We start from the raw sequence: 14603 nt of genomic DNA, 5'->3' as shown, positions 1-14603 counted from the left end.
GGGAAAATCGGAGGAGGGAGGAGTATTAGGTATGTTTGATTCCTTAAGCTCTTTATAAAAAATAATAAAGGAAGGATGAAGAAGAGAAAAGAGACATGGTAAGGCAAAGTATTACATGGCCAGTACATTAAAAAAAATTAGCAAGCAAAGCAGATAACAAAAATACCTGGCAATAGTAAAGAGCAGGAAAGCTGAATAAAGAGATAGAGGAGTTAATTCTGTCTGCCCAAGACCAAGCCTTAAGAATAAATGCATATAAAGCCAGAATTGGGAAAACAGCAAGAGAGAGCAAATGCTGTCTCTGTAAAGAAGCTGAAGAAACTGCTTTGCCTACAAGTAAGAACATAAAATAGACAAAGTAATAGAAAATAAAGACCTAGCGTGGCTCTGAGACCTTAGAATTTAAACAAATACGCATCTGCCACACAACACTCTGACAATTGTTGATAAAAAAGGCAAAAATGTCTGGACTGTAACACTTGGAGGCAGCAGAAGAGAAGGGATTAGAGAAAATCACAAAATATAAAGACCTGAAAATAAAAGTAGAAGGACTGCAGCAAAAGAAAGCACAGTTAACGTCAATAGTAATAGGTGCCTTGGGTGCAATCCCAAAACAATTGGAGCACCATTTGAACATGATCAGCATTGACAAAATCACCATCCATCAATTGCAAAAGGCAACTTTACTTGGAATAGCATATATCCTGTGACTATACTTTTAATATTATTATACATTCTTTGGGAAGGACTTGATAAGTGGACAAAAAAGCCAAATCCAATTTAAACATCAGGCTGTGTGACCTATCATAAAAGTAGAAAGACTACAAAGTTGTTAAAGACTTTTTAGAACAAGGTTTGTGTCAACTCCCCAAGCTTCCATAACCTGCTCCCAAGTTGCCATAGGCAGGGGGATAGGGAATCGAGCCTTGCAGCTACATCGAAGAATTTGCAATTCAGTCAAAACAACGCACATCCTAGCGGCCAAAGCCAAGGCCATCTCCACAGAAACCAGTAACGGCCGGAGAGAGTGAGTTTTACGACCCGCAAAATTGCTTCATTGAGGAATGTGACTGATGATACACCTTGAGGGGAGGGGGAAACAGGGTCAGAGGCAAGACACAAACTGAGTGGGGTCAGAGCTGGCTTCATTTGGACTGTGCAGACATGTTGCTCCTAATAAACAACTGGATTTTTCTTGAAACTTTGCTTGAGGGTCCTGCTTTCATTAGGACATCTATTGGAACCCTGACAGCTTGATTTTTACTTTAAAAAATGTTGGGAACACTATTTAGCAGTGCGAGACTCTTGTTCCAATTTCAGTCTTCATGGGTATAAAAAAGAATTTCATAAAAGTTCTTACAAGCAGCAACACAAAAATTGCCACACACAAAAGCTGTTGCAGAACTAATGCTGTTGCTAGAATCTGAAAAGTGACCCTGGCAGAGAATGAGGTTGGCTCAAAAACTAACTTCAAAAGAAGAGTTTACAGATAGCTGGTTCCCATCTATTATGCATTCTCATTTAAGTAATGGCCTGCCAGGTACCCAAATTGGGTTTTGGAAAGGCTGTTCTGAACTTCTCATTATTGATGTTTATTGAATAAATAATGCCTCAAGTCCTGCTATGCTATCTCATCATGGAGGGGGATGTTCCTGAGATGGATGAGTGAAGAATGATGGGAGTTTACACCAAAAGTATATCCACCCAGAAGGTCAACCAATAGCATGAAAGTCATCCAGATGCCCAGCTAAAGCAGGCTCTTACGGTGTATTGGACACTAATGATATAGGAAGAAGTTGAAGTTGGACGACCATTTTAGTGATAACAGCAAAGGCATAATTTCATACTGTATGGGAAGAGGCTGTAGCAAACTATCCCCCAGTTTTATCCAAAAAAAACCCACATGGTTAGATAATATAAAGAAGTTGATAATATAGTGATGGATAGTGATTCCCTAGGGTTGAATGGCATTCAGCCTACTACTAAGGAATTGCTGAGGCTTTATTGGAGTACTAGTGATGTTTATGAGCCTTCAAGATGTCTAATGGCTGATGATGCCAAGCAGGAAAAGAAAACTCCAAGATGCAAAGACAGAATTACACGGAAGCATGGAAAATAAGAAGCATGGTCACAAGGAAACTCAATGCAGTGAAAGATGAAATGAAATGAAGATACATTGACTTTCTAAGCATCAGTACACTGGAGTGGGACATGTGACTACTCAGGATGTAAAAAATTAGAATAATTGGATACAATGTAACCAATGACTGAATGATATCAATTAGACTACTCAGACAATTCTTCATTGTGACAGCTATTCAACTTTATGCTTTAACCAGTGATGCAGACAAAAAGTAAGTTGACATGTATTATCATCAAGTTCAAACTAAAATCAACAGGGAGTGCAGCAAGATGTGCTGCTTGTGGTGGTAATTGAAATGTCCAAGCTGGAAATAGTAAGAAAAGAAAATGTAGTTGGACTCTATAGCTTAAAAAACTTAAATGAGGCAGGAGAATATCTTATTTTCTGCCATTGCAATGATTTTAACACATTCTTCAAACAATCAAACAATCATACAGGTAAGTCCTCAATTTACAATAGTTCATTTAGTGACCATTCAAAATTACAGTAGCACTGAAAAGAGTGAATTATGATGATTTTTGACACTTATGACCATTACAGCATCCCCATGTGGCTTACATTCGGATGCTTGACAATTGATTCATATTTGTGACAGTTGCAATGTTCCAGGATCACGTGATAACCTTCTGACAAGCAAAGTCAACAGCGAAGCCAGATTCCCTTAACAACATTCACTGTGACTAACTTAACAACTGCAGTGATTCACTTAACACATGTAGCAAAAAAAAGTCATAAAATGGGACAAAACTCACTTAACAAATTTCCCACTGAGCAACATAAAATCTGGGCTCAATTGTGGTCGTAAGTCAAGGACTACCTATGTTAGGGTTTGGGGATTAACCCCTAGCAGAGTATTGCAGCAGTAGTCAAGCCAGGAAGCCAAAGGAGAGCGGAAGGGCCCCAGAGTATACACACACTGAATACAAACACTGTTTGTAGTTTAAATAGTTTTTAATCCAGTTAGAATTCAAAGCATTGTCATTCAGTCCATTAAGTCATTCACAGTATTTCCATCCAGTAAGACTCACTAGTATAGTCCAAGTTAAGAGTCTCTTGCAATATCTTTATCAGCCGATAAAGATATCTTCTCCTCCTCCGGTTTCACTCTCCAGAGAAACAAACGCTGGATATTCAGTAGAATTACGCAGTAAATCAGCAAACAGTAGCAAACGATAACAGTTCAGTCACAGGCACTCACAGTCAGTAATCTCAGTTAGTCACAGCAACACACAGTAAGTCGCAGCAGCACACAGTTACAGTTACAGCCAGTTACAGACAGTAACAGTTACAGTCAGCTTTCCAGCTTCTAATGCTTCCTTATATTGTAACTTCTAACCGCACCCTTAATCGGCTAATTGCCTGCTGCATTGTGCTTAAAGTGATAAGCACTTAAACCATGATATCTAAGTTTTATATATTTATTCACCCAAACCATATTTGGTATCAATGTTATACCTAACATACTCCCCTTTTGGGTGAAATAAATATATAATATCTTTACAATCTAACCCCATAATTTTCACAACTCTCCTGGTGCTTACTGGCACCTTGGGCTTTAGTAAAATTATCAGCTAAATTGTCCTCCGACATACAGTACTCTAGCTGAATCATCTTACTTCTTACAGATTGTCTCACGTTTAGGTATCTTAGATCTGTATGCTTGCTCCTTGTTTTTACTCCAATATTTGTGGCCATTTGAATTGCTGCCTGATTATCTTCATGTATAATTATAGGATAATCTACAGTTATACCTATATCAATTAACATTTGTTTATACATTATTAATTCTGTACATAACAATGATAAACAGGAGAATTCTGCCTCCATAGTAGACAAACTTATATGCTGTTGTCTTATTGACTTCCAGCCTATTAATGTCTTACCCAGCATTATGGCTGTTCCTGAAGTCGACTTTCTAGTGTCTCTTTCTGATGCAAAGCTAGCATCTGCATATGCACTTAGAATTAAATCACCCTTTGGTTCTAAATACAATGAATAATTCATTGTCTTTTTAAGATATCTTAATATCCTCTTAGCTGCAATCCAGTGTCTTTCACATGGTGCAGAATTGAATCTAGCCAACTGATTCACACAGTACGAAATATCTGGTCTAGACCAATTACTAATATAACTCAAACTACCAATTAAAGATTGATAAATCACCTTATCAAACTCAGGGCTTTGTTCATCAGTGTTGCTAAACCCTGACTCATTGGAGTCTTAGCTGGCTTACAAAGCTCCATCTTGTAATCTTTTAGTAATTTGCTTATCTTATCTTCCTGAGATATCTTAAAACCTTTCCGTGTTTTCTTTATATTCAAACCGAGATACTTCTTTATCTCCCTAATTGCTTGATCTTTATTCTCTTTCCTAATGATGTTATTATTTTATTTGCTTAATCATTAGTTTCAGTAATCAATGCAATATCATCTGTGAATAGTAATAATAATGATACTTTCCCATTTGTATCCCTCTTAAACAGACATGGATCGGCTAAACCAGCTTTAAATCCTATATTGTCTAGTACCTTTACAATATACTGGTTCCATTCATAGCCTGATTGTTTTAGACCATAGAGGCTTTTCTTTAACAACCAACAATCATTATTATCCTTATTTTCACTTTTAATACCAACAGGTTTTTTCATATAAATAATATGTTTTAATGGGGCGTGCAAGTAAGCAGTTTCCACATCTAGATGGTTAACTATATAGTTTTTACTAGCTGCCCACACTAAAGCTGCCCTCAAGGTTGTTGCCTTAAGACTAGGTGCAAACACCTCATCATAGTCATTAGCATTCTGCCTAAAACCTTGGGCTACTAACCTTGCCTTATGGATTAAATTACCATCTTTATCTGTTTTTACCTTAAATATCCATTTGCAGCCAATGGATTTCTTTCCTACAGGTAATTTGGCATTTTCATACACCTTCATATCACTTAATGAATTCAGTTCCTTATTCATTGCTGCATACCATTTTTCTTTTTCCTTATTAGGATACTTTTCAATTTCTTCAACAGAATTAGGAACTTGATTAATCTGGCACACTGTGTTAGCCTGGTACCTATCAGGCGGTCTAGATACACGTGTAGTTCTTCTGGGAATTACAGGGCTTACAGGAGGACTTTGTTGAACTACTACCTGTTCATCTTCCTCATCCTGTTCAGCTATTGAATCTGTTTCTTCCTTTATGGGCACTATTTCATCCTGTATTTGTCTCTTTACTTTATTTTTAAAGTTACAGGGATAACTAATGGGATTTCTATAGGATTCAATAATTACATCTTTATTGGCATCCTGTTCTAATTTCTCCCATCCTTCATGTTCTAGAAATTGGGCACTAGCACTACATAACACTTTAGATGTGCCTTTCTCCCAAAATCTATATGCCCTATGGTTTGCCTGATAACCAACGAAGAAAATCTTTTAGCTCTATGTTGCCCTTTTTTTCTGAGTTGTGCAGGAATATGCACCCATGCTGGTGCACCAAATGTGTGCAGGTAACTTAGATCAGGTTTCCTGCCATGCCACCTGGTGAATGGTATTTCACCTGTTGTTGTATTAACAACGTTGTTCAATATGTTATTAGCACACATTGTAGCCTCCCCACAAAGAATCAGGTAACCCAGAATCATTTAACATTGTTCTAACCATTGCCTGTAGTGTTTGGCCTCTTCTTTCAATAAAAGCGTTATGTTCTGGCCTGTATGGAGCAGACTTCTTATGCTCTATTCCAGCTACCTTAAGTCTGTTCTGGAATTTGTTATTAATAAATTCCGTACCATTATCTGTCACCAGGGTTATCAGTTGTCGTTTAGACTTTCTTTCAGCAAACCTAAGCCAATTGAAAAATGTTGATATGTTTCAGTTTTGCTTTTCATTAAATAGCAAAACCCATATCTAGAATAATGGTCCATAATGCTCAGTATATATCTAGCACCCCCATACTGGGTTTCTTTGGACCTATGATGTCTGCAAATACCACTTCTAAAGGTTCTTTTGTTTTGAAACCATTTAGCCTATTTGCAGGCAATACTTGCTCTTATCTTCACAGCAAACATTACAACGCAAATATTTATCACAAGGTTTTAACCTTATTCCTTCAGATAACTCAACTGTACGTTTTAGCATTTTAAAATTTACATGCCCCAAACGCCTATGCAATAAATGGATACATTCTTCATGAGGTTTTATATTATTAAATACAGTTTGTGCCTCCCCTTTCTTACTATTATCTAAGACATATAATGTTCCATTTAAAGCTGCAGTTACCCTTTTGTTATCTTTTTCAATTATGCAATTATTATCCTTAAAAGTAATTACATAACCTAATTTATCTAATACCCTTACTGAAAGCAAATTAAACTTTAGTTGCGGACATACAACATTTTTATATCCTGGTTTATGTAATGGACAACGTGCAAAACCTTGACCTTTCGCTTTCAGGTTCCAGCCGTTAGCAAGAGATATATGTTGAGAACTTGTAGACATTTTTATAAATTTTGTCTTATCTCTTGTGATGCAGTGGGATGCGCCACTGTCAACCACCCATAGATTATTCTTCACATCAGAGTTGCTAAACATGGCTAGTTCAAATGCTTTCTTTGGCTTTTTACATTCTGGCTTTTTCTCTTTTTGCAGAATCTTGCCAAATGTCCTTCTGCCTCCACAATTAAAACACTTTTTAATTGTGTATGCTGTTGAAGATAAATTCTCTTCTTCCGGGTGCTTTACTTTGCTAATCTGGTTTCTTTCAAGCTTTGAAGATAATTTCTCTTCTTTCTTATCTTCTCTCAGCTCGTCACGCTCACGCCTTCTTCTGGCTTCTTCTAGTAGCCTGCCTGTTATGTCGGTTAATGAGAGGCTTTCTTTTGGCAATACCTCTAACAAGTCACATAGTCATCATAGCTTTGATCTAATGAAGATAATATTATGTAGACTTGTTGCAGTTCATTAAATATAAGCTCTTTTTCTTGCAAATCTTGAAAAATGCTCTTCATACAGTTTAAATGAACTAACATATCTCCATTCCTCTGAAGATGCGTCAAAAAGCTTCCGTGTAAGATTTATATGTGCTCCTACACTGTCCCGAACATAAATCTTCCTGAGGTTCTCCCAGCAGTTTGCAGCATTTTCTTCTCCACGAATATGGACAAGCTGCTGATCACAGAGAGTCAGTCCTATGATGCATAAAGCCTGCTCATTCTTCAGTTTAAAGTCTTGTAACTTTTCGTTATCATCATCATCAGCAGGATCCCAGCTACTCACATCTGGTGGGTTTGCTATAATGTCCTACAAACCTTCTCTGCGTAGAAGTAAACTACATTTCATTGACCATGAAACATAGTTTGTTCCATCCAGCCTGGATATCATGGACAGTTGTGACAAATTTACTTGTGCCATTACTCTTCAGATATTTTGACTATTTTAAACTAATTAAAACAGTTTGTTTTTACAGTAATGTGCAACTCACACCAACTCTCTCTGCTATATCCTGGTTAGTTAGACTATGCTGCTGGGCCCATAACCAATGTTAGGGTTTGGGGATTAACCCCTAGCAGAGTATTGCAGCAGTAGTCAAGCCAGGAAGCCAAAGGAGAGCGGAAGGGCCCCAGAGTATACACACACTGAATACAAACACTGTTTGTAGTTTAAATAGTTTTTAATCCAGTTAGAATTCAAAGCATTGTCATTCAGTCCATTAAGTCATTCACAGTATTTCCATCCAGTAAGACTCACTAGTATAGTCCAAGTTAAGAGTCCTTGCAATATCTTTATCAGCCGATAAAGATATCTTCTCCTCCTCCGGTTTCACTCTCCAGAGAAACAAACGCTGGATATTCAGTAGAATTACGCAGTAAATCAGCAAACAGTAGCAAACGATAACAGTTCAGTCACAGGCACTCACAGTCAGTAATCTCAGTTAGTCACAGCAACACACAGTAAGTCGCAGCAGCACACAGTTACAGTTACAGCCAGTTACAGACAGTAACAGTTACAGTCAGCTTTCCAGCTTCTAATGCTTCCTTATATTGTAACTTCTAACCGCACCCTTAATCGGCTAATTGCCTGCTGCATTGTGCTTAAAGTGATAAGCACTTAAACCATGATATCTAAGTTTTATATATTTATTCACCCAAACCATATTTGGTATCAATGTTATACCTAACAACCTATACCTATATACACGGACATCACAAGACAGAGTTTAACCAATATAAATTGACTATATTATTGGAGCAAGGAGATGGAAGAGCTCAATTACTGCAAAGATGTGGCTAATTATAAAACTACTCATGAGCAAACTCTGAGCCAAACTGAAGTGGAAGAATAAAGCTTCCAGTTTTCATTATAGGGTCTTCAGCATATGACCCCTATTTACAAGGGGAACATTTGGAATTGCTTTGAAGACTTAAACTCAGGAAATTGATAAGGAACCAAGAAAATGGTGGGATGAAATCAGAGCAGCTGTTAAAGATAAATATAAAAAACTCCCAAACACCAAGAAACAGATGGAGAGCCTGGATCAATCTGGGATAACTCACTGTAGCTGGCTTGCCTTGGCCAAATTGCCCCACCCAACTTGCACCCACTGACTCGCCCCAGCCCATCTCAACGCAGGACAACTCACCACAGGGTAATTCAACACAAGATAATTGTACTCTTATCCACCAATGTTTCTTCAGTGTTATTTTAATTTTTATCATCCACATTTTATTTTGTCCCTCTTTTAGCATCCTTTATTTAATGATTCTATTCCACCATTTCTTCGATATTTCTTTAATAATATCAGATCCGGCATATTTTATCTGAATTATTTTTTTCCAGGATTTAAAACGCACTATTATTTGTTTATTTATTCAAATTTTATAGCCGCCCATCTCAATAAATAACTCTGGGCAGATGCCATTTAAAAAAAATATACAGGTAAAACAATAAAAACATTTTAAAACAATAAAAACTAGATAAAAAAACATCTATTCAATGTTTATCTAGTAGCCAAATTTTGTATTGCCATAATGAAAATAAGACAAAAATGGCTAAAGAAGTAATTGGTTTAAGAAATTTTCACTTTTATCACTAGCATCATTTTTAGATAGTTATTTTTAATTAATACATTTCTACAGGATATTTACTCTATATTATACTTTTTCCATTTTTAAATTTATCATTGCTTGGCTAGTTAACATGTTAATATGGTAACAGAGATGTGAATGTAATATCATTATGCGATTTGTCTTTTAGTACATTCCATATTAATTTGCTTCATTGTGTTACTGCTCTTTTAAGTTTGCATATCATTGAATAAATAAATACGATTACTACTTAAAACAAAGAATTTCAGACTGTTGTTAGAAGAGAGAACAAGCAATATCCAGCATCTGTAAAATCAATGAGGATGGAAATAGATGCAGAAAAACAAGAAAATTCTTCCAAAGCATCTTCCAACTCAGAAAGAGATTCCATCCTCAAATAGGTATGCATGAAGGATGACAATGAACAGATAACTGATCCAAATCTCAGGAGGAAAATATTGAAAATTCTGTACAGTAGAGATATCTATATGCAAGATACCTTAGAAGATATTCTATGTTTGCAAGAACCTCTAATATTATCAGTCATTCTATAATTTTCATCTAATATTTTAGTATGAAGAGGGGAGCAGGCAGTTAGAATGGGCAGAGAACAACCAAGATTGGCAGGAAGAGGTATAGAGAAATCTGTGTCACAGATGTCAATGTATGCTTAATTTCATTTAGGATCATAGTCTCAAGTTCAGTGCGAGAATAAGGAAAAACCGTGGCTTATATGAAGGGTTGATGTCCGTCCGTCCCCATCCCCCCCCATCCTTAGATAAGGTCACCAAGCTGTAATTTTAAATCTGTCAGATAGACAAAAATTGAAATAAACAAAAAGTAGTCATTTTTACTGAATTCAGTAAATCTAAATTGAAATTTAGTTTTTGTTTGCCTAATTTATTGTCTCAGTTTCAAACTATGCAGGATCAAACAAAATCCCAACAAGTCCCTTATCCCAAACATAGTTGAACATCTCTGACTTTAGAGGTATGTTGCCCTGATTAATTTAATACATATGTGAAACACAAATCAAGATTAGATTGCACAGAGGTTTTTTTTAAAGTCCTGCTAACTCATGTTCTCCCTTCATATTCTGCAGTAGGAGTCCTTTATTTTATGTTAATTTATTTTTACCATGCATTTTGTTGGCGCTTTAGTTTTTTGTGAGCTCATGGGAATTCTTGGGTCCAATTATTCATGAATAGTAAAAACTGAACATGATAATACTGAAGCTGATAATACTTGTTTTCAAATATGATTCTCCAAGTATTAAAAGTATTCAATTCAAACTTATATGAGTGACAGTAATATAAGTGACAAATATGAAACTGGTAAGGAGAAAAGTTTCTTCAGCTTTAAATATTACCTGCTCTGGTTTGATGGGCTCAGTTGTCGTAAAGATGTCAGAATAATGCTGTCTTTCAAAAACTCGATCCAATACTTCTAATTGTTGCTGAGTGAAAATATCTCCCCGCATTTGTTTCCGAAGGAAGTCTCGACCTGGAAGCGAATGGCCATTTGGTATAGGAGATTCCTGAATACCTTTCCAAAAGGGGATAAAATGCAGAGACAGATAACTATTACTACAGCAATTAAAGCATATTTTTCACTTGAAGTTAAAAATGTAACATATCGTATAAATAAAGGTTACCACAACATCTTTGCCTTATCTGTGTGTCTGTGTGTGTTGGTAAGTTTTATATTTATGTGTTTATATTCATAAAACTAATCCCTGGAGACTTATGACGAAATGGTGTAAGAGATCATACAGCTGCTGAGTAATTGATACAGAAAATATTTAATTAAGCATAATGGTAGTCAAAAGTCATTAAAAACATCACAAAATATCTCTTCTTGTAAATTATATTGAAATATCAAGTTGTTTATATATAGTCTTCTAAAAGAATACAGACCTCTTTAAATTCAACACAAAGCTCTCATTGAACAGTAACTTCAATTTCCCTTGAGACCCTAACACAAATAAGGGGAATGGCAAATATTTCTTTTCTGCTATGTACCTATCTGCATTCCAAAAGTAATGAAGAATTGCTGCTTCAGTTTAAGAAGTGGTATCTCTAAAGAGTGGGGGGCAAACTGGTAGATCTTTAGCTCCAAAAAATTGTATCTGGCCACTGATCTGAAAAAAAATGAGTGGATCTGAAAAAAATAGAGATGAGAGAGAGAATTTGCCTACATCTAAGGTGGAATAAACAAATTAAATTCATATTTTTAAAATATTTGCATTAGAGCAAGGGTTTTCTAATTTCTATGAAAAAGTAATGTTTGGTTCAAGTGTCAATCAAGTGATGAAAATAAACAATGCTGATGAGTTTTCCACTCATTCCACTCATATGCTTTATATAGTACACAGTATATTATTAGTATTCCAGCATGGTGCGAGGTCTGAGGGACTAAGCATATCAAGAGAAATAGGAGGAACTGAATATGTACAGCTCAGGGGTGTCAAACTTGACTTCACTGTGGCCCACATCAGAGTTGTGTTTGATCTTGGAGGGCTGGGATGGGCATGGCCAGGATGGGCATATGAAAATTCTAAATGTGAGAATTGGTCATAAAGTTTCAATTGAGAATGGTCACTAAATGAGGCAGTTGCTAAACAAGGATTACCTACTGGTGAAATCTATCAGCTGTCCCTCTAGCTCCTGTCCCTTCATAAGAATCTTTTTCATATACTTGCACATTCAATACATTTTTCATATAACAATGAAAAGCATTTAGCTGCCATCAATAAGTCCAAACTACAATCCATCTTGCAGTTTCAATAAAACAAGTCTACACATAGAAATTGTGCATCTATGTCAATGTTCTCTCTCTCTCTCTCTCTCTCTCTCTCTCTTTATATATATATATGTGTGTGTGTGTGTGTGTGTGTGTGTGTGTGTGTGTTTTCGTAGATTTGCACAGGTACAGGTATGTAGGTCTAGGTGTGTTCAGGTCTTTTCCCGTAATACTCTTAATCTTACATGGGAAAAGATCCAAACACACCTAGACCTACATATATATATATATACACACACACACATACACACACATACATACACATGTGTATATGCCACACCATGCACACACGCAAACATGTATCTCATGATTACATTTCCTAACTTTCCCAAATTATGTAATGCCTCACAGGACAAGTACTGGGTTCAGTCAAGCATAGGCTTATAAAATTAAAAATCTGGAAGGTATTGAAGGCTGGAAAAGGCCAAGAGTACCTTTCAGCAGAGCATAAAAATGCTTGTATTAGACTGTTAGGCTAAATCAATATTATTTTGCAATTGGATGTTAAAGTTGTGCATTTACATAATTCTGATGAATGGAAAGAAAAAATCAGTTACAGCTTTACTGAAATCAAACATTTCCCATTGTTTTCTTGGAGCATGCCTACTAGTTGTTTACAAGTTACAGAAAGTGCTGTTATTAATATGCATTACAATCAAATGTCTTTATGAACTTTAAACTCATGTTGAAAAAGTGTCAGGCCCAGAATGTTACCTGAACAAAAAATATTCTGTATTAATATAAGGCAAATTAGTCTGATTGAATAAATAGATAAGATGTAGACTTGTAAATTCTATATTGGTTTGAATTCTTCAAGTGGGAGGAGGAGGAAAATAGTCCAATATTGATGCTCTCTGTGCATCCAGCAATCTGCAAAAATTATAACAATATCTAAGAACCTATGTGCTCTAAAGATCACTCAAACAATAATTGCACCCATTGTTCCATTCAATTCCCTAAGGACATGAGCAAAGCCATCAAAAATAACCATGAGCAACATTGAAGCCCTGGCTTGGTTTGGTGCAACATTTGGTGCAACATTCCATAGCTATTTGAATTTGTTGGCTCTTGATGAGCATTTTATATATTATACAATAAGCATTCTACAAATGAGAGTGATCCTGTAAAAAGAAAAACAATTATAAGACATCAAAAAAAACCTTATAAGTGCCACCTAGTCCAAATTATTATGTAATATGAACTAATGCAAATTGTTAGAATAAAAAATACCCTGTTTCTCCAACAATATGGCCTCCCCCAATAGGAAGTCCCAGCATGTTTTATAGGCATGAAATGAAATTAAGCCCCTCCCCCCAAATTAAGGCCTATATTAAAACATGCGAAATGGGGGAATGGTGGGGGCTTGCCGTGAAGTACTTTTGTTGCACACCGGATATGGTGCTGCCTGGGTTGACCCCGATACGAAGTGCCCCACCACCAAGGTCAACATCCAAGCCATCACCACCCACCTGAAGATGCAAGGGGGGGGGGGAATTAAGTCACCCCCGAAAAGACGGCCTAGCCATTTTTTCGGGGCTCAAAAAAAAATAAGACCCGGCCTTATTATATGAGAAACACGGTACATAAGGATTTTATATGAGCTATAAAACACTCGCAATAAAATTCAGTATGTAGTTAGAAATTAAGAACCAATAGAATAGAATACTATTTGAATGGCCTCAATTCATAAAAATTGCAATTTTTCATGCTTCCAACTCATCATATCCTTTCTCATTCTCCACATTTGTTGCTGTGTCTGATTTACTGACTTAGCAAAAAATTTCCATCTTATTAAGGCAAGCTAGTTAGGAAAGCATTAAATTATATATTTTAAAATACTGAACTATGCATGCAAGTAAAATATTATCAGGATGCAGAAACTGCTATATATATATTTTTTTCTTCTATCACTCTGCCTGTAATTAAGGCTACCGTATGAGGGTGAGGAGATATTTCATTAAATTATTACTTGGCAAGGTTTGTAATATTACCACCCTGAAAAATCTGTCTTTATCTGACAAGTAATATATTCATTTTGTCTATGTAAATACCAAACATGTGATTTCAAAATCATCAAATGTAGAAAAGTTCTCTGTATTGTAGTCTCCCAAATGGTATTATTCTAAAGGATAATATCACTAAAAGGGAGGGAGAAAAACCTTTATGTTTTGTAGTTCATCACTCCACAAATATTTTCAAGAGATATCACTATATTTCTCCAAGAAGTTATGAGGTTTTGCTGCAGATCAAAAGCACTAGGAGACGAAGGGGGGGGGGGGCGCAGTGGAGGAAAAAAGAAAAGATAAATCATCAGAGATCCAAAAATACTTTTCATTTGGAGACGATATCAGGCCATTTTGATGGCACTGATAGAGTCTCATCTCTGTCTCCATTACGCACTGAAGACAGGCAGAGTCCAGAGCTGACAACACTAGATTATACTCTCTATAAGATGGTCACCAATATATATATATATGATCTTCAACCTCTATTGATTGACCAATTTCACAAGCAAAGACTGGTGAAATGAAGCTGAAATGAACATCATGCTTTAACTCATTGAACCTATCAGGCCTGAGTT

General features: G+C 36.1%; 1 protein-coding gene across 1 annotated transcript in view; it reads right to left on the bottom strand.

Moving 5' to 3' along the window:
• The window catches only part of PAX5 (paired box 5), a 243846-nt gene that overhangs the window by 150779 nt on the left and 78464 nt on the right, over window positions 1-14603 (bottom strand). The window contains exon 6 of the mRNA XM_087957413.1: window positions 10590-10765. Coding sequence (XP_087813539.1) covers window positions 10590-10765 — 176 coding nt within the window. The remainder of the gene's footprint in view (window positions 1-10589; window positions 10766-14603) is intronic.

The sequence above is a fragment of the Notechis scutatus genome, chromosome 2, assembly GCF_049901735.1.
Source record: "Notechis scutatus isolate UNSWTSFEM ecotype Mainland chromosome 2, rNotScu1.2, whole genome shotgun sequence".
NCBI lineage: Eukaryota > Metazoa > Chordata > Lepidosauria > Squamata > Elapidae > Notechis > Notechis scutatus.
This window is presented reverse-complemented; position numbering and strand designations above follow the sequence as displayed.